General features: G+C 47.6%; 1 protein-coding gene across 1 annotated transcript in view; it reads left to right on the forward strand.

Annotated features, from left to right (window-relative positions):
- The window catches only part of MYO7A (myosin VIIA), a 192,737-nt gene that overhangs the window by 133,564 nt on the left and 31,413 nt on the right, over positions 1-27,760 (forward strand). Inside the window, 15 exon segments of the mRNA XM_030557917.1 lie at positions 3,968-4,126; positions 5,193-5,285; positions 7,556-7,650; positions 9,011-9,095; positions 10,353-10,571; positions 11,902-12,009; positions 12,627-12,836; positions 13,290-13,493; positions 14,715-14,891; positions 16,368-16,457; positions 18,620-18,747; positions 20,732-20,858; positions 24,305-24,424; positions 25,307-25,480; positions 27,343-27,570. Coding sequence (XP_030413777.1) covers positions 3,968-4,126; positions 5,193-5,285; positions 7,556-7,650; positions 9,011-9,095; positions 10,353-10,571; positions 11,902-12,009; positions 12,627-12,836; positions 13,290-13,493; positions 14,715-14,891; positions 16,368-16,457; positions 18,620-18,747; positions 20,732-20,858; positions 24,305-24,424; positions 25,307-25,480; positions 27,343-27,570 — 2,217 coding nt within the window.

A 27,760-nucleotide genomic window follows, 5' to 3' on the forward strand; every position in this document is an offset into this window, starting at 1 on the left:
AAGGTTGTGAAAGAAAAACATTTTCTGTGAGTTAATTTTCTGTCCCAGGATATGAAGGAAAGTGTGCAGATAATGATAGGAAATGGGATAGCAGGAAGTGAAAGGCCAGTGGAAAGTCCTGGTCATTTGTTATTTTACATGATTTTCAAACTTTTGTCCATAATCTTTTGGAATGTTTTGCTTCCCCGTGAAACTTACTTTGGAAAATGACTTTGTTTTCACCCAGATGTGTTTGAGTGAATTCTCTGGCTCCTGCACTCTTGTTTCTGAATAATTGTGTGTTGTTGTAAGTAGTGTGAAAGAAACAAATGTAATTAATGAACAGATTGTGGGAGGAAAGAAACGAATATCCATAAATTGGCAGAAGTCTGCATAATGTAGGAGTCCACTTAATGCCCAGTTCAGGAAGGTATGTAAGCACATGCATAACTTTCAGCGTGTGAGTAGCCCCATCAACGTCAAGAGGACTGTTTGTGAGCTCAGTTACAATCACACACACACACACACACACACACACACACACACACACACACACACACACGTACCTTCCTGAATTAGGGTGTAACAGGGTAGTCTGCCCTTTTAAGAGCCTGGGGCCAGCCAGCCTTGTTCAGTTAGCAGACCCAGCTAGGCAGGGGCCCGGTGAGGCTGGTAAAGTTCTGAGAGAGCTCAGTTCAGGGGAGTTGCAGGAGGGAGGTTTGCTCCTGGGTCTGGAGCAGAGAAAGGGGTAGAGAGTAAGAGGTCTCCAGGCCCTCGCAGCTTGTACTGGTCAGGGGAACGGCCTTGTTTTTCGTTACTTTGTGGGTTTATTTGAATTAATAAACTATGCCCTGGGGGAAGGGCCCGAAAGCATCTCTGGCATAGTGTTAGTCCTGCCTGGATTGGACGGACAAGCCAGCAGCCCTGCCACGGGCTTGATCCTAAGGCTGCTGGAGTCAGGTGTATGGGCCAGATTCTGCTACCATTTGTTCACAGTGAGTTGCCCCTGAATCTGCAAGCAGCTGATAGTTACTGCTCAATATTAGCAAAGGTGGCAGAATCTGGCCCTTTCTGAAGAGGAATTATTATTAAGGGCACTCCTCGCAGGCTCTCCAACAGCAGAAGGGTTGAAACACAGGCCGCTCTCAGGCCGGCTCTAGCCATTTCGCCACCCCAAGCACGGTGGCACGCTGCAGGGGGCGCTCTGCCACTCGCCGGTCTCGCGGCTTCGGTGGACCTCCCGCAGGCATCCCTGTGGAGAGTCCGCTGGTCCCGCAGCTCTGGTGGACCTCCCGCAGGCATGCCTGCGGATGCTCCACCGAAGCCGCGGGACCAGCGGACTCTCCGCAGGGACGCCTGCAGGTGGTCCACCGGAGTCGCCTGCCGCCCTCCCATCAAGCGGCAGAGCACCCCCCGCTGCGTGCCGCCCCAAGCATGCGCTTGGCACGCTGGGGCCTGGAGCCAGCCCTGGCCACTCTGTAACCTAAAACTCCTGCTTTGTTAATTAGGGAAGGATTTTCTTCCTTTTGCCTGTGTGATCTGGGGCCAGTCACTTTCCTTCCCTATGCCTCAGTGCCCCATCCAGTGAAACGATACTTTTCTGCCTCCCCCGGGTGTTATGCAGATAAATACATGAAAGACTGAGATGCTCAGATACTGTGTGTGGTGGGGGGCCATAGTGATACCAAATATAGATCCAAGGTATCTTCAGAGTCCAAACTTGCAGTCAGGACTTAATTTTATTACTCTTAGGGTATGTCTACATCTACAATTTTGCAGCGCTGGTTGTTACAGCTGTATTAGTACAGCTGTATAGGGCCAGCGCTGCAGAGTGGCCACACTTACAGCAACCAGCGCTCCAAGTGGTGTTAGATGTGGCCATACTGCAGCGCTGTTGGGCGGCTTCAAGGGCGGTTCGGGGAACGCGAGAGCAAACCGGGGAAGGAGACCAGCTTCCCCGCGGTTTGCTCTCGCGTTCCCCGAACCCCCCTGCAAACCGCAGGGAAGGAGACCTGCTTGCACAGGGGTTCGGGGAACGCGAGAGCAAACCGGGGAAGGAGACCAGCTTCCCCACGGTTTGCTCTCGCGTTCCCCGAACCCCCCTGCAAACCGCAGGGAAGGAGACCTGCTTGCACGGGGGTTCGGGGAACGCGAGAGCAAACCGGGGAAGGAGACCAGCTTCCCCGCGGTTTGCTCTCGCGTTCCCCGAACCCCCCTGCAAACCGCAGGGAAGGAGACCTGCTTGCTCGGGGGTTCGGGGAACGCGAGAGCAAACTGGGGAAGGAGACCTGCTTGATTACCAGAGAGGCTTCCTCAGGTATGCTGGGATACCTGCTTATTCCACGGAGGTCAAGAAAAGCGCTCATAAGTGTCTACACTTGATTACCAGCGCTGGATCACCAGCGCTGGATCCTCTACACCCGAGACAAAACGGGAGTACGGCCAGCGCTGCAAACAGGGAGTTGCAGCGCTGGTGATGCCCTGCAGATGTGTACACCTCCTAAGTTGCAGCGCTGTAACCCCCTCACCAGCGCTGCAACTTTGTGATGTAGACAAGTCCTTAGGGTATGTCTACACTGGCAAGTTTCTGTGCCATGAGTTATACCACTTTTATTAAAATGCTGGAATTAAACCGATGTTACGTGTCCACACTGTGCTGCTTGTGACACTGGAGCGCATCCACATTAGCAGTTCTTGCAACAGCAAAGACAGCAGTGCGTTGTGGTAGCTATCCCACTATGCAACTGGCCGCAGGGTGCTTTGGGAAGGGTTCGCAATGCCTTATGGCGCAAGCACAGCACCATATGATGCAGGTTTCCCAATCCCATTGTTCCATGGGCATCCTACTACATTGCCAGCTGCTGTTCAATGGAAGTTGCGGGAGGAGCCGGGAGAGTGTGTGGCAGGGAGTGTGTGTTTGCTTGGAGAGACACAGTGTGTTTTGGGGGACAGAGAGTGTGTCAGCAAGCTGTCTTGTAAGTTCAGACAGCGGCAGGAAGCAACTAGTCCTGAGGGCAGGGGGAGGGGGAAACCCCAACATCAGCCCCTGCCTGCCTCCCTGAGCGCTCTCAATCTCTCTCACACACACACACACACACACACACATACACACACACACACACACACACACACACACACACACACACACAGAGACACTGCCTCTTGTGTTCAACAGCACGAGCATTCCACATTAATGGTTTGCTTTGTGTCCTGGAGCAGATCAGCACAGCACTCACGGGCTGTCAGAAAAGGTGCTTTGAAAGGAGAGGGGTGCGTGTCTCAGGGCAGGCGAGTTCAAAACAATGAGCGGAGCGGTCACCCGAGGCATTATGGGACAGCTCCAGAAGCCAGTTACAGCACAGAAAAGAATCAAATGTCTACACTAGCAATAGAGCACTGGGGCCTCTGCACAAATAGCCTGACAACTCTCGTCAAGTGGATTTTTGGCAGCGCTGCAACTGAGGAGTTTCTGCACACAGAGTGGCTTGGCCATGCACTCACGTCTGCTGTTTGAGCACACTAAGCTGCTTTACTGCACAGAAACTTGCCAGTGTGTAGACAAGTCCTTATCGTTGTTGTTCATTAATAAGAATGGCCCCAAACACAGTTTGAACTCCGCTATCCCGACACCATTTTCCAAAGCAGTTTCGTTTTCTGTTTCAAGGGGAGGGATTTAGCAAGAACGCTAACACACAGCCTTCCCTGTTCCCTTCCAGTTCCCTGCAGCACACTATGGGTCCTTTCTTGATCCCGTTGTGCAACTGGGAGTTAAACAAAGGGACGGAGACACATGTGCTCAGCGCCTCACAGGATCAGGCCCTCTCATGCGGCAATCCTTAAAGTTTCTATGGAGAAGATGTTGTATTTGTTTCCCCCACAAGACTTCGGACTGTCCCCCACATTCAGGCTCGATGGTACGGCTTGAGCCGGTTCACAGGCCAGCAAGGTTTGAAACCAAGTGTTCCAATCTAATTTTCCCCCTCCCCAGTTATTTGATCGGGAGCTGTGTGTTCGCCAGCTGAGGTACTCAGGGATGATGGAGACCATCCGGATCCGCAGGGCCGGTTATCCCATCCGCTACAGCTTCGTGGAGTTTGTGGACAGGTATCGTGTCCTCATGCCCGGGGTGAAGCCGGCGTACAAGCAGGTACAGGTTTAAGCAGTGACTTGGATTTTTATCAAAAACCATCGTGCTAATGCCCTGGAGAAAGTCAAGAGGCAGGAAGACCCAGTGGTTAGAGTGCTAGCCAGAGACCTGGGTTCAGTTCCCCGCTCTGCCACAAACTTCCTGTGTGACCTTGGGCAAGTGGCTTGTGACCAGATTTTCAAAGGTATTTAAGTGCTTAATTCCTGTTGATTTAAATGGGAGTTAGGCACCTAAGTACTTTTAAAAATCAGGCCCTTAGTCCCTGGGCCTCAGTTCTCCAGCTGTAAAATGGGACTCGCACTTCCATGTTGTACAGGGGGGTTGTGGGGATACACACATGAGAGACTGTGAGGCCTTCAGTTACTATGGTAACAGGGGCCATCTAAACACCTTAGATAGGATGAGGCGTCTGCTGGACTATGGTTCAGCTGAGCTCAGAAGCCGCTGTAGCAGTAAAATAACTGGATGAGCCTGTACTGCCTGAAACATGCAGGCAACACATTCGCAGGGACCAGAGAGAGCCCACAGAGGGATGGCTGGGGAGCACAGCTGATACAACTAGCCAGCCCAGACTGGCATGGCTGCACTGGGGAAGTGCTGGCTGCATCGACTGAACAGGTGTAGTGAGCAGGACCTCTCCGTATGTTCCCTACAGGCCTCAGTAGGTATTACTCTCAAAGGTATAATTCCTCTGACCCTGCCACTGAGGCAGCGTGCCTCCTCCCTCTCCCACCACAGCCTGGGCCTCTACAAGCCACGGTGCAGCCCACTGTGTTGCTCCATCACTGCACATCTACTGTATAGACACTACAGTCAGCAGTGACAGCCACTGTCATGGATCTGGGATTGAGACTAGAATGAATCATCATCTTCATTCACTGCTTCTAGGCCAGCCAGGAGAGGGAAGCATGCAAATGAGGAGAAGCCTCATTAACGTCACTAGATTACACCAGTGAAAAACAGGTGGAAGTGAGATCAGACTCCGCCCCGTATTTATAGCTGGTAGGGGCGGCTGGTGTTCATGTGAGCTGTAGGCTGCTATGTCCTGCTGCCCCATTTCTCCTAGGGCGACCTGCGTGGAACGTGCCAGCGAATTGCTGAAGCGGTGCTGGGGAAAGATGATGATTGGCAGATTGGCAAGACCAAGATTTTCCTGAAGGTAAGATGCTCTCAGGCTGTCCGTGCATTGAGCAGCTGTTAGAATCATAGAAGATTAGGGTTGAAAGAGGCCTCAGGAGGTCATTTAGTCCAACTCCCTGCTCAAAGCAGGACCAATCCCAACTAAATCATCCCAGCCAGGGCTTTGTCAAGCCAAGCCTTAAAAACCTCTAAGGAAGGAGATTCCACCATCTTCCTAGGTAACCCATTCCAGTGCTTCACCACCCTCCTAGTGAAAAAGTTTTTCCTAATATCCAACCTAGACCTCCCCCACTGCAACTTGAGACCATTGCTCCTTGTTTTCCCATCTCCCATTGGCTCTGAAGGACTCTAACACCCATCCCAGTAGGTGGTTCCCTAACTAGAACTAATCCCCATCCACTACCCAGGTCTCTGGCCTGATTTGGTGGGGCCTGGGCCAGGGGATGGTGTTGGGTCCAGATCAGGTGAGAGCTAGGAGTCAGAGTATGGGTGAAATCCTAGCACTCTGCTGGCACAGAGCCTGGCTGGGATATGCACACGCACTCAAACCCGCACCCACGGCACTGGTCATATCCCAAGCGGCGCAGGCCTCTCCTCTGTGAGCTCCCCAGCTGTATCTCCAGAGCCAGGCCAATGACTCCACTGCCAGACATGGCAGCAGAATCACTGAGGAGGGGCTTCAGGGCATAGGCAGTGTCCCGCCCAGGTCCCTGCCGAGGAGGTGTGAGGGGAAGCTCCCTGGCTGACTGACACCCATGGAGACAGTGAGAGAGCTGAGCTGTTGAGTTGCTCCCTTCAATCCATCCCCTGCCCCCGTGCTGGGGCTGGCTGACAGCTCCTGAAAGCTCCATAAGCCAGGATGGGCCCAGTGGCCCAAAGATCCCACTCTGCACAAACAATAGGGAATAGTGGGACAGCACAGATGCCCTGCGAGCCCCTCCCCTCCACCACCTGCTGACATTTTCCAAGGCTGTTCCTGAGGCCCTTATCATCAGGTCCTGTCAGACAGATGTGACGTTGGTCCCCAAGGCTGCCATAACCCCTGAGGTCATGTACGAGGGAAAGAGAGAGGGATTGGGCTCAGCAGAGAGCCAGTGGGAGTGACTGAAAGTTCCCTGCCATGCCGAACAGAGGATTAGCAGCTCTGTGCCCATCAAGATCGGCAAGACCAGTGCAGTGCTGCCTAATGGATCCAGGGCCCTGTGCAGCACAATGAGACAGCAGCAGCGTAACAAAGAGCTGTCTTCTTGTGACGGCCCTACTCACGTGCATTTGTTTTTACGATCCCATCTCTAAATCCCTCCAGGAAAACAAGGCCGAGCTGTCAAGGAGCAAGCCGGGAGGCAGATGGGATTTCTCTAGTGTTTCTCAGATGTAATCCTGTCACTTATTTTTAAACATCTCCCCAGCTATTTCTGAGAAACTGCTCCTGACATCCCTGTAGCTTTCCTTTCCAGAAAGCGTTATCAGGATCCTGCAGCTGTCCAGGGAGGAAATAGGGAAATGAACAGGTTCTGAAGGGCAACGCAAGGTCGGGTAAAATGGGAAGCATGCAAAGTTGTATAGATGAACTCAGTTCCTGCAGCAGCCAGTAAAGAAACTAGTATAGAAATCAATTTGGACGATATAGAAAGGAGGCTAGAATCACGTGACTTGACTGAATTCCACAAAAGCAAGGAAACGCAGACTGAAGGGGTACAGTTTTGTCCTCAGCCCTCCTTCCTATGTCCAGGTTTTGCAGCTCCTATGCTTTACTGGAGGAGGGAGTGACATCTAGTAGTCAGAGCAGTGGACCAAGACTCAGGATGCCTGGAGTTTGCTCCCAACTTTGCCACAGTCTTCTCCAGTGCCCTGCTCCTTGTGCAGTAATTAGTACCTGCACAACGTGGGTGGGAAATGCTACCGAATCAGGCGCATGGCAGTAACCTCACTTGACTGACTCATAAGCTGATAGCATAGTGAGCCACACAGCAGAAGGTGACATAATTCACTCACGCATTGTTACTAAGCCCTGCCATGCGTGTGGCCTCTGGGATGAAGGGGTGATGCTCAGCGGTGACTCCTTCTGGCATATTTAGGCATGGCACGGATGAGCTGGAAAGATTCAAGTCCAGTTCTCCTTGATCGGAATGTGAGTGGCTATGCTGTAGAGACCCAAACGTAGTGAGTTGTAAAGCTGGACATCCTTAGATTTGACCGCTGGGGAGGAGCCTTATACCATCCCTCTGTTTCCATCGCGGGATGGCCAGTGGTCACAGGGTAACCATTGTGCACTGGTTCATTCCCCAGGATCACCATGATATGCTGCTGGAAATTGAGAGGGACAAGGCCATCACAGACAAGGTCATCCTCATCCAGAAGGTGGTTCGTGGGTTTAAAAACAGGTATTATATGCCAAGGAAATGCCTGGTGAATTTTGGGGGATCTGTTAGTGCAACTTACTGGCACACCATGTTCCGGTTCATGGCACTCTGCAAAAACAATGTCCTCTTTGCCTCAGGTACCACTAGCTTACTCTGCCCATTCTCAGTGTGTCTGCCTTATTGCTTTAGCTCGCGGTGAGCATGATAAAGCCCCCCAGGGGTTGACATTATGCTATAACCGGTGCTGGAGCTGCTCAGAGCATGAAGGAAATTATTAACGTATATTTTCAGGTTGCCGACTTTCAGAACAATGGGAGTAAGGCTTTCTGTCCACACTCAGTTCTGCACTCAGCAGAGACACTCTTCATTGGCCAACTTTAGTTATACTAGCAGACTATTCCAAATGACCTTCTGCGCCAGATCTTGGTCCCATTGAAGTCAGTGACAAAATTCCAGTGGGAGACTAAGCGGGGGTGATATTCAGCCTTATGGCAGCAAAGAGCAATAGTATGTTACAGTGCAACTCATCCCAGTGCCCAAGGTGCTGTACCGCTATTCCCACTGAAAAGCCGGCACTGCAGAGATGAGAGGCAGGAAGCCAACCCATGTAAAGCACACTGCATAGCAATGTGGGGTAAAGAGAAAATGGTGGCCAAGGACTCGGGACATACTCCTGTCCTTAGAGAAGCAGTCTTGAGTATTGGTCAAAGCCGGGGACTAGCGATCAGGGCTTCTGTCACCTGTCCCTGACTTAGCTGCTGGCTTGCTGTGGGAGCGTGGACTAGTGACTTCTTATTTCATTCAAGCCCTGGATGTGTGCTGTGCACGTTCTGGAACATCAAGAAGACTGAAGGAGCCAAATCTGCACCTGGCATCAATGGTGGTGGGTTCATTGATGTCAATGGAGCTATGCTGATTTACGCCAGCTGCAGATCTGTCCTACAGTCCTCATTTGGATGAGGTTAAAATCTAAGACTAGAGGAAACAGAGTGAGGAAGATTCCAAATGCAAAGGCGGGGAGGGGGAGGCGAGGGGTAAGTCACAAGAGCCTGGGCCCAAGGCGTCACCCAGCAGTTCAGGGCAGGACTGTTGATCACCTGGCACTGGATCGGCACATTTGGACTGCTCTTCCCGTTCTTGTTTTGGACAGAGCACAGGGAATGGGCAGAGAGGAGGGTGCATGGTAGTACCACTACAATGCCTCTGCTTCCTCCTGCACGGGAAAGGAAGGCTGGGACTGGCATTATCCAGCAGCTGACTGAGCTCAAGGGAGGGGAGGTTACTCCTTACAGTCTGTGAAGAATGCAGCTGGCTTTCCCTGCGGGCCAAGGCGACGATAACCCCCAGCAGACCAGCACAAGTGTTTGTAATCCCTTTCCAGGTCCAATTTCCTGAAAGTGCGACATTCGGCCCTGATGATTCAGAGATACTGGCGGGGACATAACTGCAGAAAGAACTATGGTGCTGTAAGTGTTGCCAATTCTCCTTTACGCTCTTCTCACCTTGGTCTCATTGCCTAGGATCCAGATATTAGGTTCCTTATCAGTCCAGTTAAGCTTCCCCTGAGGGGAAAGGTCAGAGAGGGGACAGCTGGCTAGTGTGTTGGAAGGGAAAGGGGGAAGCTGTACCCTTGCTGCCCTTGGTTCTGCATAAAGGGAGCAACCATCTCTTTGGTTATCCTCCTCACACCTTTGTCATGAGTTGGACCCATCTTACAGCACTTGGTCACGTGTGGCCCTGGATTCCTTATGTCATTTCTCAGGAGGCTGCAAACTCAGGGCCAGTATTAAAGCTGGTGGAAGTGGCATAGCTCTGTCCTTGGAATTGCACCTGATCCAGGTTGTCACTTGGACTTTACTGCAGCTGCAGCCATGTTTTGCTGACAGTCCCCCCACTCCACAACCCCATCCAAAACTGCGAACGTGCAGCTGACAGCTTCTAGTGTCCTGGGTATTTACACAGGCCCCCTTAGCATCCCCAAGCATGGCAGATCCCAGAACTCAATAGGAAGGGTGGGATGGAAGAAGAGAATGTGCCCGGCATGGTATATGATCCTCTTCTGGACCCGACCCAGAAGAAGACCTGCATAGGGCATGCCATGACATTTAGCCTGCAGAAGTGTGCAGCGGGCAGCCTGGGGATGAGAGTGTTCAAGGCCAGAGGGATGGCCGTTCTCTGCAGTATCATCCCCCACGCAACCCAGCATAAGCTATCCCTGATTGAATTAACGTAAGTGCCCCCTCCTGTGATGTGGAAACCCCTGGGGGAGACATTGTAGTGGTAATAGCCATGACAGGAGGCATGAGGAGGTGCTGGGCCTCCTTGTGCATGGCCCTTGCTACCTGTGACTGCTCTGAGATCTGTGTAGATCTGGGGGATCTTGAGCGCCAAACCTCCGGAGGGAAGCACAGGGAGCAGACTGTGCACAAGAAGCATTAGGGGTCATTGAGGCCATAAAGGCTTGGATCTCTAGCCCATGGAATTCAATGGGAAAACTCCCATTGACTAGGTGAGCTTTGGATCAGGCCGCACAAATCCAGGAGCACTTTGTTTCTCTGCCATCTCACAGCAGCTCTCCCCTGCTTTTTGGAGGGCTCTTTGCTTGTTGCTAATTTCAGCAGGTTTGTATTTTCAGCTGCGAGAGGGCAGATGAGCGAGGAAAATCTGACTATGGCCGGTGAGTCCCTCAGCGGCGCAATGTCTTAATCCTGTTTCCTTTGCAGATGAGAACTGGGTTCCTGAGGCTCCAGGCCCTCTGCCGTTCCCGCAAACTCCACACGCAGTACCACATGGCTCGCAGACGGATCATCGAGTTCCAGGCAAGGTGCCGGGGCTGCCTGGTGCGCAGGGCCTTCCGCCATCGCCTTTGGGCTGTCTTTACGATCCAGGCTTATGCCAGAGGCATGATTGCACGGAGGCTGTATAAGCGCCTTAAGGGAGAAGTAAGTACCATGCAGGAAATCCTGTTTGCTAGCATGCGTGGTAGAGAAAGACAGCATCCAGTTAACAGGACCAACAGGGTTGGTTTCCCCAGACCATGATCAGGGCCACTCGGGGTGGGGGGCAAGTGGGGTAATTTGCCCAGGACCCTGCGAGCCGCTCCGGGTTTTCGGTGGCACTTTGGCGGCGGGCCCTTCACTCGCTCCGGGTCTTCGGTGGTGGGTCCTTCAGTGCAGCAGAAGACGCTGAGCAAGCGAAGGACCCGCCGCTGAAGTGCTGCCGAAGCCTCGGAGCGCTGCCCGATGAATACATGCAAGCGGTGAGGGAAAAAAAAGCAGCCACGATTGGAGGCACTTAGGCTGCTCTACCGTGGCCGCTTCATTCTTCGGCGGCAATTTGGCAGCAGGTCCTTCCCTCCGAGAGGGACCCACCGCTGAATTGCGGCCGAAGACCTGGCCCTTCCCCAAGCCCCCTGAATCCTCTGGGCGGCCCTTAGCATGATAGTCTGTATAACAGGGGTCGGCAACCTTTCAGAAGTGTTGTGCTGAGTCTTCATTTATTCACTCTAATTTAAGGTTTCGCATGCCAGTAATACATTTTTATGTTTTTAGAAGGTCTCGTTCTACAAGTCTGTAATATAGAATTAAACTATTGCTGTATGTAAAGTAAATAAGGTTTTAAAAATATTTAAGAAACTTCATTTAAAATTAAATTAAAATGCAAAGGCCCCCGGAGCGGTGGCCAGGACCCAGGCAGTGTGAGTGACACTGAAAATCAGTTCATGTGCCGCCTTCGGCACACATGCCATAGGTTGCCTACCCCTGCTGTATAACATCCATCCTACAGCCTTTGTCTAGCTGTCAGTGTCTCTCTGTCTAAGGGTATGTCTACACTAGATTTTTTTAACCTGAAGTTAACTGATTGCCAATTAACTTGACTTAGTTATCACTTTTGTAAAGGCTAATATGGGCATGCCCCAAATGTTTGTTCCAGGATACAAAAGTCTGTGGTTACCCTAGGGGCCAGCACCCTAAATATTGTAGAGAGAGGCAGATCACACTAGTGTGGATCACTGACTGTGTGTAAGGGAGTGCAGAACGCAAATTCTTCCCCCAAGATCGTGACAGAATGAAATCAAAATCAGAAAGCAATGTGAAAGCTGGTACCCTCTCTCTGGCTAGAAACCGACTCCCATTATATTAATGTTCCTTGAGACATACCAAGGGACAGAGCTGTGTTCATGTCTGTGCTGCGTGCTCCTGTGATCTGGATGTTAGCAGAGCAAAAGTGCTAAGTGTCTTTTTAAAAGCCCACTTGTGTTTTGTTTCCCAGTATCACCGCCGTCTGGAAGCAGAGAAGCTTCGTCTGGCAGAAGAGGAACGGCTCCGGAAGGAGATGAGTGCCAAGAAAGCCAAAGAGGAAGCAGAAAAGAAGCACCAAGTACGATCTGACTTTTCTCTTTCTTGGCTTCTCTTTAGGGCCTGATTCTACTCCTGCTGAAAAGTGTAGGGGCAGAATAAGGTCAATTGAAGGCAGCATCCCAATAAATAGTTTGAGGACTTGCTGTCCTGTTGTATTGTTCGTATTTGACTCAGTAAAGCCATCCCTATTTTCACTTGACTGAAGCTAGCACAGAATTTCCGATCTGCCACACCAGAAGTACACCGATTATGTGTATTCTTTTTGGTATTATAGGACTGCATAAAGGACCTCAACTGTCACTGGAACATTGCCACTGTGCTAGGTGCTGTATGTGCATAGAGTAAAAGTCCTGCACCTGGAACCTTGGGCTCTAAATAGTCAGAAGGAGAGAGAAAGATGCATTGCTGTGTCCATTTTGCAGGTGGGGAACTGAGGCACAGATTTAAGTGTGTTGTCCTAGGTCACACAGTGAGTCAGTGGCAGAGCTGGGAATTTATCTCAGATCTTCTGCGTCTCAATCTAGTGCCTTAACCCCAAGACCATCCTTCTGCTCTAAAGCTAAGGGGCCAAGCTGCAGAATAAAGGACTAGCTTGCCAGAGAACGCACTCTAGTCAGTGTAACCATTCTCTTCTAGGTACGCCTTGCCCAGCTGGCCCGGGAAGATGCTGAGAGAGAGGTGAAGGAGAAGGAGGAAGCCCGTCGGAAGAAGGAACTCTTAGACAAAATGGAGAAGGCCCGAAAGGAGCCAGTGAATGACTCAGATATGGTGGACAAAATGTTTGGATTCCTAGGGACCACTTCGTCTCTGCCAGGCCAGGAAGGACAGGCACCCAATGGCTTTGAGGTACTGCATGGAGAATGGAGCAACAGACAGGGCTTGCTAGTGTTGCTCAGAGTAAGGTTTTGGCACAGGGGACAATCCATCCATCCCACCTTGGTCCAGCAACATCACCCTATTACCCTAATGTTTAGCTCTTAGAGCACTCATCATAACTCTTTTTCCAATGTGTTCACACTTGCTGCTTCTGCTGCTGCCTTTGGGAGTCTGCCCCACAGAGGATTCTCCTCAGGATAAAGAAGTATCTACAGACCTCACGAGGGGCTGATCCAGGTTCCCTTGAAATCACTGGTTTCAAGGGGAGTTGGATTGGATCCTCTGTGCCAATTCTTGTCCTGAGAACTGATCCTGGCCCTATTGAAATCAGTCCCGGAACCGGGAGCAAGGTGAAGTGCAGGGTGAGGGAGCTTTTAAAGACACTAAACTAAATCGGATGTGTATATTTTCCTCCCTCTCCAGGACCTTGAGCGAGCCCAGAAGGAGCTAGAGGAAGAGGATTTAGACGCAGCTTTGCCCCTCCCCGAGGAAGAGGAGGAAGACCTTTCGGAGTATAAATTTGCAAAGTTTGCAGCCACCTACTTCCAGGGCACAACAACACACACGTACATCCGCCGGCCACTTAAGCAGCCCCTTCTGTACCACGAGGATGAAGGAGACCAGTTGGTGAGACAGGAAATAATCCGTAAATGTCCTGGTCATGAAGAATGGGGCTGGTAATAGGCTACAGAGCCCTTTCATTTCTAGGACACCCATTTGAATCCATCCCTGTAGAGTTTGAAAATAGTTTAGGAGCAAAGTCCTTATCTGCTGTTGGATGTCCTGTGTGACCTTCATTGATGGCTTCTCTTTCTATTGGGCAAGTAGACACTGGGTCATGTGATGCACCATAAGGAAATTTCATTTGCGATGTGCTTGAGCACCATGTTTAAGAAATAAAACCGTGCCAGCCAGTAATAAAACAATCCTCCCCAAGCATTCTGAACCTTCATCTAGTACTTATGTAGCAGGCTAGAGTTAGAGCTTGGGAGGCAGAGGGCCACCAAACAGATATAAATATACAACAGTAGGACAGTCTGCTCCCACACTGTCCCACCCATGTGCCTCAAGATGGGGAGTCAGTCCACATGCCCATTCAGTCCTTGATGTCTGTGCTGAGATGCTCTAACAGTGCCCGCTGTGCTTGTGGTGATTGGTCTGTTAGGGATTGGGCCACATATACAGGGTGTGCACAAGAACTGTACAGGAGAATTGTGCCAAAACTCCTTAATGGCCCTACAAAAAAATGGATTGAACTATCCTCCCTGTTTGTTTTTATCCTACTGGCCTTTCTGTTCATGCATCTGAGAATGATTAGACATAAAATCTCAGCTTAGGAGGAAACCCTTTTCTGATACTAACAATGTCTGATTGTTCTTTTGGGGGGAGGGGCAGGGACTCAATTAGTTTTTGATTATCTAATTTGCGAGGTTTCTCCTTTATACTCGACTTTAATGAGAGATGTCTCATGTATTTTCCAGACTCTGGTCCGTGTTGCACAATTTTAGTTTAATTTGCATTTATATTACACATTTTAATGAACTAGTCATTTTGCACTGTATACTCACCACTACCCTCTCCTGGACAGATTCAGAACCGCTCAATGGTTTTTCATAGACCCTGAACTGCTAACAGCCAAAGGAGAGTCTCCTTTAGCCCAAGTAGCAGGGGCCTGTGCTTCTGGAGCAGAGGATCTGAGTATTATCCATGCTGTCATTAAGTGTTTAGTGCTGCGATGAGTCCAGTCACTAGTGGCCACGGCTTTATTACAGTATAATACATACAATTAATTATATTAAACCAGACCAAGCCAAGAACTCTAGTAAGTTTCACCTTTGTTGCAAATAGGCAGCACTTGCAGTGTGGATCACTATCCTTCGTTTCATGGGAGACCTTCCTGAGCCTAAATACCATACGGCTATGAGTGACGGCAGCGAGAAGATTCCAGTGATGACCAAAATCTATGAGACTCTAGGGAAAAAGACCTACAAAAAGGAGCTGCAGGCTTTGCAGGGGGAAGGAGAGGTGAGAATGCTCTTCCCTTTAACGTTACAGCTGTAGAAGAGCCAATATTCTTGATGTACAGTTCATGAAAGTAGAAATGTATCTGGAACGAACTGCTGATGGGATTGATTGAGGCAAATAGTTTTGTAAGTTTCATCTGCCACTATCCTAGCAAGGAGAAAACTACAAAGCCTATCATCCCTTGTGTTTCAAAGTATAAATTCTATTCCATATAGATACTTATACTGCCCTCATCACTATAGTATTCTACTGATGCAAAGCACTTGAGCAGAACTAGGTATTATTATGATTATTAGTGCATTAAGCTATGTGGCTAACACGTCACGTGGTTCATTCTCTCATCCTCTCCCCCGGCAGGTGGAAGAATTGTGTGTGTGGTGGAATGTTTTGGTTTGATTTAAATGAACATATTGCTCTGTGTTTGTGTTAGTCAGGCCAAAGATGCGTGGGAGCAGTGAGGTCTGGGATTGTCCCATGGGATTCAACCCCTCCTGGGGAGAAAATTACTCCTGTGGTAAATGGTATTGCACCATTTAGTTATGGGACACATACACTTCACCGTAAGAATCCATCTTTGGCTGCTGCCACAGGACAAAAGACTGGATAGACCATTGGTCATTGCACTCTGGCAGTTTGTATGCTTTTGTCTTTGAGAATCTGCCTTATACAAGATGGCAGGACATTTCCAGTGACCTGGCTTGCCGGTGGCAGGATGCGATAAATGGTACTGCTGCACTTAGATTACGTCAAGGCCCCCTAGAGTCTAAGAACAGCCACCTTTGTTTGATGCTTTTGGTAGATCTAAATAAATAAAACCCCTGGTTCCAGTCATATTCCCAGAAACAATGATATAATGTAGCAATTTCATTAAAGCTCCTGGTGAGGAAAGTAATCTCCACTGGGATCTAATTATGTTAAAATATACAAGAAGAATCAAGCTTCGTTCTGTATAATTAACCATTTTTTATTGGTTCGCTGGACAGAATATCATATTTCAGTAGGCTATGGCATCATCAGAGCCCCTAGAGAAGAGAGATAAAATTTAACAATGTTTTTTTATCTTAGAGACAAACTGTTCTTTTTGGATTCAATTAGAAATGGATGGCTGGATATTCATAAGTGGCCAGATGTTTCTAATCCATAAACTATATATTAGAGATGGGTTTGAGCTGTAATTTGCCTTCATGTCAAACTTTCCTAAAATTTGAGGTTGTTTCGATCCAGGTTTTGATTTGGCTCATTAAAGAGACAGAGTCCAGCTGCAAAATTGAGATCCAGATCTGAGCATTATAGTGGCTTGGAGGAGTTTAGATTAGGGTTTTGGTTCTGACCCATCTCTCAGAAATATCAAATCAGTGCTCAGAATCCACTGAAGATGCTGCCATTTCTAAAAGCTGGTGAGCTGGATACACAGGAAACCCGCCCTGCAGGGTTGTGTGCGTCCCAGGAATAAGGCTACTCTTCTTGCCTTCGCAGAGCACTCACATAGATGGCCACAAGAAGAACAGTGTGCGGCACAAACTGGTCTCCTTGACTCTAAAGAAGAAATCCAAACTGACTGAAGAGGTGAGAGGAAATGCTTTGCGGCTGGGTAGCACAAATGGTATTATGTGGTCTGCAGGGCTCTCTGACTCTCTCCCACTGCTCCCTCGACACAACACATCCAGACCTCCTCTGGGTTTGCTGCCCTCTGTGTCTTTGGGGGCCTGAAAGATTTAAAGATTCTTTAAAGGGAAAGGTTGGCTCCCCATGTCTCCTTGAATCACCCTTCACCTCACGCCTTCTTCCCTATGCCTGGTGCAGCTCGCACTCTCCATTCATCAAGCACCTGTCCATCTCCTCTTTTCACATCCTGCCGTCTGCATAGAATTCCAGTTAGAGAATCGCCCACCCCACTCTGTTGGCCTGTACATTCTCGGTCTTTCTGACTTCAGTCACTTTCTGCTAGGCTTTAGATTCCGAGTGGATTTTCAGAAGCACTCAACAGTGGGCTAACTCCACTGCCATTGAGATCTGTGATCAAATACCCATGTGAGCCATTCGACCAGTGCTGGGCACTTCTGAAGAACCCACTTTTCAGCTCTTGGGACAGAGAATCCTTTTTCTTGACACATCTTCCTTTTTATACGTATGGTAGAGAGGAATTATCAGTGGTTCACAGTCAAGCTGCAATGGCATATCAAGTGGAGTTCCACAGGGTCTGGTTTTATTCAATGTCTTCATCAATGATTTAGATAATGGCATAGAGAGTAAACTTATAGAGTTTGCAGACAATACCAAGCTAGGAGGGGTTGCAAGTGCTTTGGAGGATAGAATTAAAATTCAAAATGGTCTGAAGTAAATAGGATGAAATTCAATAAGGACAAATGCAAAGTACTCCACTTAGGAAGGAACAATCAGTTGCATACATACAAAATGGGAAATGGCTGCCTAGGAAGGAGTACTGCAGAAAGGGATCTTGAGGTCACAGTGGACCACAGGCTAAATATGAGTCAACAGTGTAACACTGTTGCAAAAAAAGCAAACATCATTCTGGGATTTATTAACAGGAGTATTGTAAACAAGACATGAGAAGTAATTTTTCTGCTCTACTCCATGCTGATTAGTCCTCAACTGGATTATTGGGTCCAGTTCTGGATGCCACATTTCAGGAGACATGTGGACAAATTGGAGAAAGTCCAGAGAAGAGCAACAAAAATTATTAAAGGTCTCAATAACATGACCTATGTGGGAAGATTTTAAAAATGGATTTGTTTAGTTAGCGAGGGGACCTGATAACAGTTTTCAAGTACATAAAAGGTTGTTACAAGGAGGAGGAAGAAAAATTGTTCTCTTTAACTTCTGAGGATAGTACAAGAAGCAATGGGCTTAAATTGAGGTGGAGGTTGGACGTCATGAAAAATTTCCTAACTGTCAGTGTGGTTAAGCACTGGAATAAATTGTCTAGGGAGGTTGTGGAATCTCTGTCATTGGAGATTTTTAACAGCAGGTTAGACAAACACCTGCCAGGGGTGGTCTAGATAAGTGTTCCCCAACCTTTTTCGTCTGGCAGGCGCCAGATGAAGGACTGTGGCGGCAGACAAGCATCCGCCGAAATGCCGCCGAATTTTGGCGTCATCCAGAGGCGTCGCTGCCAAAATACCGCCGAATTTTGGTGTATGCTCATCTTCCAGCCAGTATGCGGGCACACTTAGAAGCCCCCGTGGGCGCCATGGCACCTGCAGGCACTGCGTTGGGGACCCCTGGTCTAGATAATACTTAGTCCTGCTATGCGTGCAGGGGACTGGACTAGATGACCTCTCGCGGTCCTGTCCTGTCCAGTCCTGTCCAGTCCTATGATTCTATGATGTGCACTGACTGAGGAAACCAGAAACAACGATCACAACCACATATGTGCTTACATGCTTACAGCCATGGCATTGTGGTTTTGGCCGATAGAGAGTCTTTTAATTGTGTTACTGTTTTTAATGATGATTGAATAGAGAAGAGATGAAGAGCCATATCCTCATCAGTTATAGACTGGTGAAATTCCATTGCCTTCTAATAGAGTTATCCCGGTGGAGGGTGGGGCTTGGAGTTGTGGCCTACAGGTGCTGTTGTGGAAAAATTGGGGCAATCCTACCTGGGTGGGGATGGGAGGCACAGCCGTTCACAGAGGTGTGGGTTGAAGAAGGGGAGAATCATAGCAACAAGTTAACCAGAAAGAGAATAATGTCTTCGGTTGACAGGTGACAAAGAGACTCCAAGACGGTGAGTCCACCCTCCAAGGCAACAGCATGCTTGAAGACCGACCCACCTCCAACTTGGAGAAGCTGCATTTCATTATTGGTAATGGCATCCTCAGACCAGCATTAAGGTTAGAAATCAGTGCAAAGAGTCAACTATCATTCTCAGTTGTCCCCCCCACCCCCAGTAGTTAAGCTGCTCTCATTAAAAAGAAATATTTTTGCTAATCTGTGCAATTGAATAAAACACGTATTACACTGTTCTTCGAGCTCTCTTCCTCTATATGACTGGGGCTAGACTCCCATCGTGTTTGTTAGATGTTCATTTCAGGCTTGAATCAAAGCCCATTAGGGTCACTGAAAAGGCTGACACAGACTTCATTGGACTTTGGATCAGGCCCCCAGTTATTAGCATTCCTTTTTTCTTTTCACTGTTTATTTTTATCCAAGCCATTACATCCTAAGTTGCTGGGTCTTCTTTTGTTAGAAGAATAGATTTATTTTATTGCATACAAAAAAGCTATGTTAAAAGAACATTGTTGCAGTTGCAAAGTCAAAACTCAAAAGATAGGAAAAGCCAGAATTATGATTGCCCATGCAACCTTAATTCAACCCCTTTGTGCACATGCATTCAGACTCTATCTTTAATTACAAGATCATACGCTGGTTTTTCCACTGGACCCCGCCTCATTCAGTGCACAGAATGGACAGTGCTCACTTAATGCTCAGCTTGTCAATATTTTGTCCTACTTCACTGTTCAGTGTGTGGCCCTAAGCCTTATTTCTGGAGATCATTCCCATCCAGTTTCATGCACAATTAATGTATCTTCACTACAACCCTGTGAGATGAGGGGATGGTATTATGCCCGTTTTACAGATGGGGAACTGTGTGACAAAGGCAGATTAAGGTTAAAATTGTATACTAATTTAGGAGGCCCAATTTGAAATGCTTAGGACCTGATTTTTTCAAAGCATTATATAGTGCTTGATATATTCAGAGCAGAAGGACCTCATTTGCTTTTGTGAGTGCCTGTTAGCAGACAGTATGCCCAGGGATGGAGTATGCAGGTAGACTCTGTGGAGAATTCTGCTGGCAAACTCTTCTGAGCATGTGCAAACTAAGATTTTCAAAGGCTCATGAACTTGGCCAAAGATGGGTGGATTTTCAAGAGGATGGCAAAAAATACGCCCCACCCCCAACCCCAGGGCAGTCCCCATACCAAATTGTAAATCCTTGTTCCAAAACGTGGCAGCACTAGAGCATTTCAACAAAACAGATGTAAGAAGCTCTTAACATGGACAAAACATGTCTTTTCCCCAAACCTCGTTCTGAGAAACAACAAAACTGGTTTTGCCAAAAAAATTTTAAAAATCAGCATAGAAAACTTCAGCCAAAGCAGCTAAAATTTGGCCAAGTTATAAGGAACAGAAAACAGGGTCTTCTAATGGAACATGTTGGGCCACCTCAACTGCACCGTCTCTGGTATATTTTGCCATTCATCCTAAAAGCTCACAAAGCTCTTTACACAAACAAACAAGGCTCATTTTACCCGCCACTGACAAAAGGCTGCTGCTAGGATGGAACATGGCAGATGTTTGTTTAAATAGACACAACAAGACTACATAGCAACTCAGCACGAGAAAGCTGAGACTTTCAAAGCTACTTGGATGCCCAGTTCCAGAGCTACTTTTAGGCAGCTTTGGAAAAGCTCGGCCAAAGTGTAAAGGAATGCCATTTCCATTTGAATTGGCAAAGGGGATTTCTGTAGGAGGGATGTAATTATCAGAGTTAGAATTGGCCAGGGCAACGAGGTTAATACCCCTAGACAGACATAAAGTGCCATGGGACCTTTAATCATCAAGCAGTCAGGGTCTGGTTTTACATCCCATCTAAAAGACAGCAGCCACTTTGACATCTAGTAACAGTTTGCAAGCCTGAGAGGCAGATTTCATCAGAAAAAGTAGCAAATTATTCATTAAGGGCCCAATCCAGAGCCCACTGAAATTACTGGAAAGACTCCCATTGACTTCAGTGGGCTGTGGATCAGGGCTCCACTGAGAGGGAAATGGTATCTTGAATGATTGGCTGGGATCTAACTCTGATTTCTGTTGCAGGGATGAAATCTATTGTCAAATCTGCAAACAGCTCACCCAGAACCCTTCCAAAAGCAGCCACGCCAGAGGCTGGATCCTGATGTCGCTGTGCGTGGGATGCTTTGCTCCTTCCGAAAAGTTTGTGAAGGTGAAGAGCGAATGTTATTTCTCATGTGCCTGGCGTATCTATTTATACATTTCCTTTCACAATGCTGGAGCCAACTCTTCTCTTTGCTTTCTCTGCTTGTTAACTGTGTCATGACTCCCTTTCCACAGGCTCTGGTTTTACAGAAAAGCTCCATTGTAGTAAAAGCCCCAGTTCAGCTAAGAACATAAGCATGTGCTTCAGCCCCATTGAAATTAAAGTTTAGCAACTGCTTACATAGGTTGCTGAATCGGGGCCCTAAAGGCTATTCTTCTAACCGAGTCATCTAACTATAAAGAAGAATAAATTACTAGGAAATTGGTTTTAATTGAAACCAAATCTCAGATCTCAAGGCCTTGCCAAAATTTGAATCCAGATCTACAGCCAAACGTCACAGCTGACCTATATTTCTACAATAGGCTGATCTAAGCACACCTGAAAATTAGGGATGCTCAGATCCAAGCTTTGCAGGCTGGCCCTCTCTCTTGTAATACATATAATAGCCAAGAATAATGAACAGTCCTATAGGAAGCTGCCATCCAGAAAGGCTGGTAAAACAGAAGAGAAACACAGAACACAGAGAAAGCAGCTGCAGTGTATGTATGTGAGAAAGCGGGGACTTCTGGGGCCAAATTTTCAAATGATGTGTCTGAGTTGCTTGTGCAAAGAATATGCAAACACCTACATGAGGCCAAACATCCATATTCTTGTACAAGTGGGATTTGCAAATCCAGGCTGCATGTTTATGCCTGCGGTTACCCTATAGGAATATACGAAGGCTAGTTTGTATATGCAGATGGCGTTTCTGCTCACTCAGTCGATGCATCTGCTGCGCTGGTAAAATTGTCTATCAGTGGTATTACAAAAGTGAGCTCAATTTTGCTGAAACTAAAAAAAAATCTGCATGGAAAATTTCAGGCCAAGCAGTTAAAATTTCATGTGTGTGTGTGTGTGTGTGTGTGTGTGTGTGTGTGTGTTTGTGTGTGTGTGTGTGGGTGTGTGTTTGTGTTTGTGTGTGTGTATTAATTTAAATGTCATTAGGAAGGTTTTAAATTAATCCCAAATCTATGAGTATATTTTGTTTGGTTGCTCTACCTCCCTGCATCCGACTTCCTCATGTATCCAGATGGAAGCCAATACCTCTAGATGAGCGGCTTTATCTCCCAAAGTACTGGGCATCCAGCGGCTCCCACCGAAATCTCTGGGAGCTGCTAAGTGCTCGTAATTTTGCAAATCAGGCCACTTCTTTGGATCTCATTTTTTATAACAATTTTGCCCTAAAATGGATTTAGCTAAAAGTGGCCTGACTTTGAAAGGCTCTAAGCACCCAGACTCACAGTGACTTCAATGGGGCTACTCAGTCTTACATTTAAGCATGGGCTTAAGGGCTTTGCTGGGCAGGGTACTCAGCACGTTGCAGGATTAAGCCCTCAGTCCTTGTTCAGGGAAGGCTCCTATTGCCACTGTGAGAGCTTTGCTCGAGGAAGAACTTCAGAACATGTATCCTGATCCCAAAGCCAGTGAAGTTCAGTTGGAACATTTCCACTGACTTCATGATAGATTGGATCAGGCCCTTGGTCCTGAGAGCTGACTCCAGAAGCCAAATTCATCAATAGAATTCTTTGTGTCAGCCACAAGCCCTTCCTGTAGGGAAGTGGATAAGGCAGATAAATCACGTGTGAAACAGCAGAAAATTCCATTATGCCTAGAAATGAGACCCAGTAAAGCGTATCACTAGAGATGGCCCATGGAGTGTTTTAGTCTGTTTTTAAATCTTTGATAAAGGAGGGCTTATTTGGGGAGAGGGCAGCACTTCTAGAAACAAGTTGTTAATAGTCTTCAGAATATACCCTTTGGCTGGAATCCCGGCTCCATGGAAGCCAGTGGCCAAATTCCCATTGACTCCAGGGGAGCCAGGATTTTACTCTCTGTAATCTTGGGCTACTGGTCAAAACTGTTACATTCTGGACTCTTGGTGACTTACTCTGAGGTTACTGTTAAAGGCCCCGATCCTGCAAGGAGCTGCAGGCAAACCACTGGGGTCTCCTGTACAGATGCAATTTCAGAATCAGGGCTTAAAATGTCAATAACTTTTTTTTTTTAAGTATCATAGCTGTTAAATGCTGGCCCTGTGCACTGCTGGCAGAACTCATCTGAGGGGATATGAACTATATTTTCTCTCTCTTTCTGTTTCCTTTTGTACTATATGATGGCAAAAATATTTGTAGATTTGTTTTGGACTCTGGTGAATACTTCTGCTTTGAAGGTACATTAATCAGGAGCACTTACTCTGATTTATTTCAGAGTTAGTAGAAAAATTCTGCATCAGCCTCAGACCTTACCTACCAATTAGGTGTTAGTTTTGTGGATGTGGATTTGAGAGGTGATACCAAAATCAGGTTCACAATGCAAACTCTGTTGCAGCTATAACCATGGAGTGGCTGCTATTCATCTTATCCGTCCGTCTGCCTCACTGTCTAAGTTATTTATAGAGCATTAAGTTAAGATTTATAGATCTAGCAAAGTGATTTATAGAGCCTCCCAGTTATGATTTATAGAGCTGTCTGTCTGTCTAAGTTATTTATAGAGTATTTCCTGTCTGTCATTTTGGGGAGGCTGCTGGGTTTAATTTTTTTCTGCAGTAATGTGGGTGCATTTTTAATACATGGGCCAAGTACATAGATTCCTAGATAGGACCTCCTTAAAATGGATATTTTTAAAAATCTAAGCAAATAAATACAAATCTAATGTATTAATAAGGTACCTAAGTATTCTCTGTGTGTGTCATAGGGTACATCTACACTACAGTGGGAGGTGTAATTCCCAGCTCGAGGAGACGTACCCACGCTAGTTCTGATCAAGCTAGCATGCTAAAAACAGAAGTGTAGCCCTGACAGCATGAGCAGCAGGACAAGCTACCTGCCCATGTTCATGCGTAGCATCTCAGCCTGATCTAGCATGTGGCTATTTCACAGTGCAGCAGCGATACTTCTATTTTTAGCATGCTAGCTTAATCGGAGCGAGGACAGGTTTGTCATCTTGAGCTGGAAATTACACCAGATCATCTAGTCTGACATGCATGTCACAGGCAACTAAGCTCCACCCAGTTACCCCTGCGGCAAGCCCATTAACTTGGATTAGACTAAAGTGTTACAGCCCTCAGGAGAACAAACTATTGTGTGCCGCATTCAGATAATAGATGGGACCGAGGTGCACCAATTGCAAGGCCCCTGCAATGCAGGGAATTGATTTGGTGTGTGCATTTGATTAAATACTGTGTTTGTCTCCCCACTGCTCATTCCTACAGGTCTGTTTGATTTAATTCCCCCTTCTGGCTAATGCTGCAATAAGATTTTGAGTGGACAGTCTTTAGAATGGAGCCATGGACCTGTGTTCAAGCCAACAGCAGCCATCAGTCATCTAACCAATACATTCTCTCTTGCCAACAGTATTTAAGGAACTTCATCAATGGAGGTCCTCCTGGTTATGCTCCCTATTGTGAAGAGAGATTGAGGAGGACATTTGCAAATGGGACTAGGACCCAGCCGCCCAGCTGGTTAGAATTACAGGTATGATCAGCCGAATCCCCTAGAGCAAATAGAGCGAGTCTAAAAAGATTTTGTTGACATGTTGTTGAAAGTCACTTTTGATTGAACAGAAATTTGCTTTAGAAAATGTCCATTTCTGTCTGAATTTTTCAGATTTTTGTAGGAATTTTTTTTTCTGTCCTTGAAAACAATATTTTCAGTTTTTAGTTGTTGTAAACCAAAAAGTTTAGTTTTCAGGTTTTCATTTTTTTCAACCAAAACCTGCTAAATTCAGTGGAAGTTTTTTTCTTCCCAGTGTTCTGTGGGGGATGAAACACGGTTTCTTTCCGGCTCTAATAGTGAATGCCGTTCCATTTAGAGGCTTAAACATTTTTCACAGTCCCTTAGTAGGATGTTGACTCTCTTATTCTGACAATTAGCAGGTCAGAAGCAGAAACTATCTTCCTTGTGGAGAACATATGACTGAGTCGCATTATCTTCAAACCGCTTGTTACTGTTCCTCTTGCCTGCGCTCTTTGCCAGCTTCCTGTATTTTGAAGGTGGTACAGAACTGTGTTCCATGTAGTTTGAGGCAGTGGGTATTATCCAAGTCTGTACACAGATTTAAATGTTACACATGCCTCCAGGATTCAATCTAGTGTCCATTGAAGAAAATAAAAAATTACCATTGGCAATTAACTATATTAATTTAAAAAAATCAGGAGTTGCAGCTGCTCCCCAATACTCAGGTTGTGACCCTACATCATGCTGTGGAGAAGTATATAGCAGCCGTATTACAAATGTAGCCATAGGTACTAGTGCAAAGGATCCAGAAAAGACGCTATGATTGTTGGGAGATAACTTGTAAATGGGCAAATAATTCAAGTTCATATGCCTTTTAAAAGTTTGACCCTAATCTTCCAGGCGACAAAGTCCAAGAAACCTATCATGCTGCCTGTTACGTTTATGGATGGGACAACGAAAACGCTACTAACTGACTCTGCAACGACTGCTAAAGAGCTCTGCAATTCCTTAGCTGACAAGATCAGCCTGAAGGACCGATTTGGGTTTTCGCTTTACATCGCACTGTTTGACAAGGTACATGCTGACCTAGACGCCTCAGAGAAGGGGAAGGTGCCTCTTTTCTGATATAGAAAATATGTATCTTCAGGGTGGCAGTTCTGTCTTGTGATGAGAGCGGGGAATTGAACACTAAGCTATTGTGTTAGTAATGAACTTTTGGAAGCTACCAGTAGATACAACTCTCTAAGAATAAAGGTCAGAGTCAATGAGAAGGCAAAATAATCTGAGAGTAAAATCTCATCCAGTCAATCAGTAGCTACAGCCTGCCTGTGCAACTCCATATACTCCTAATAAACTGTCATGGCCCTGTACCAGATATGGACTGGCTACAGAGCTTGCTTCTGAGCAAGATACACACCAGATGTGTTCATCATTAATGTGCTGCCAGGTATGGCTGAGGTGAGTTTAAATAAGGTATTTTTACATAGAGCGCCACCTAGTGGGTGAACAGTATAATACAATTTAGCATTCCATTATATCAGTGATTTTCAAACTGTGGGTCATGACCCAGTACTGGGCTGCGGAATGGAAGGCACTGGGTCACGGCGGCTCTGGTCGGCACCACCGACCGGGCCGTTAAAAGTCCTGTCAGCGGTGCTGCCTGGCTAATGCAGCTAGTTCCTATCTGTTTCGACAGCTCCTAGGCGGGCGGGGCAGGGGTTGGGAACAGGGCTCGGCGCACTGCCATCTGCTCAACACTCCCATTGGTCGGTTCCCAGCCAGTGGGATATGGGGGCTAGGAGCAGTGCCTGCAGCGGAGAGTTGCACGGAGCCGCTTGCACGCTCCCATCTAGGAGCTGGACCTGCTGCTGGCCGCACGATCCGCAGTGTCAGGACAGGCAGGAAGCCTGCCTTAGCACCCTTACTGCACCACTGACCTGGAGCCCCTGGAAGTAAGCCTGCGCCCCAATCCCATGCTCCAATCCCCTGCCCCAGCTCTGAGCCTCCCCCTCAAACCCAGAGCCCCTTCCTGCACCCCAAACTCCTCCTCCCCAGCTCCATTGGGTCATGGGCATCAACAATTTTCTTCAACTGGGTCGCCAGAATAAAAGTTTGAAAACCACTGCATTACATAAACCTTGAAGCCTGGACAGAGTGCTATCATTCTTGAAAATCCTTTGGTCTGTTTCGAAGGCCTGCGGCAGGTGCATGTACCCATGTAATGACTGGGGAGAGACCTAGCCCTCCATTCCTGCTTGTTCTGATTGATTGCACTCAGTCTGGCTTTCAATCGACTGTTCCGAGCACAGGCATGGAACCTGAGAAGTCAATAATAGCATCATACACGCAAACCATGGGCTAGATTGGGCCCTTCAGACACAGGTCCGGTGGGCAGCACAGCCCAAGCTGCTTAGCCTTAAGGGAGCGCTCCCGGAAGCATTGTGCTCAGGGAGACAGAATCAGTCCCATAGCTCCTGGGTAGCAGAAGGTCTGTGCCATCCCATAGGAGGGTGCAGCATGTTCTCCACTCCATGGCTGCCCATCTCTGGTGGCTGGTAGAGTGGGGACCAGGTTATACACACACATCTCTTGTCCCTTTAGGAGAAGCTGGTGCTGTTGTGGGCTCTCGCTCTGAGGAGTTCTTGCAGTTATGATTGGCCCCTGCACAGGGGCATGGTAGGAGGGTAAGGGGGCATCTTTTTGCTCTGTTTGTACAGCACCTCGCACAGTGGGTGCCTGGCCCATGACTAGGGCTCTTAGGTGCTATGGTCATACAAATAATGCATAATAACAAAGGCTCTTTGCTCCCTTTATGGAGCATAATCTCATCCCTCTAAATCACGATGGGTCTCTCCTTTCACACGGGGCATGGAAACTGCTGCTAAAAATATGGTGACCAGCATGTAACTTCCTTGTCCCCCTCCTGCCCTGGCCAGGTCTCATCCTTGGGGAGCGGCAACGACCACGTGATGGACGCTGTGTCTCAGTGTGAACAGTATGCCAAAGAGCAGGGAGCCCAGGAGCGCAACGCGCCATGGCGGCTCTTCTTTAGGAAGGAGATCTTCACCCCGTGGCACAATCCGAGCGAAGACAGCGTGGCAACCAACCTCATTTACCAGCAGATAGTCCGAGGGGTGAAGTTTGGGGAATACCGATGTGACAAGGTGAGTCCTCAGCAGTGGCAGACCTTGGCCCCCAGACTTGGGAAATTGAGCATGTGAATATTCTCTTCTCATTTAGGTAGGTAGGATCCAGAATCCTTAAAATGAATGCTGTTCTTGCTGTCTGTCTGTCTGTCTACTAATAAGGGACCCAGCACTATGAACTTCATACATTAAGAGCCAAATTTCACCC

This window comes from Gopherus evgoodei, chromosome 1 (genome assembly GCF_007399415.2).
Source record: "Gopherus evgoodei ecotype Sinaloan lineage chromosome 1, rGopEvg1_v1.p, whole genome shotgun sequence".
NCBI classification, from domain to species: domain Eukaryota; kingdom Metazoa; phylum Chordata; order Testudines; family Testudinidae; genus Gopherus; species Gopherus evgoodei.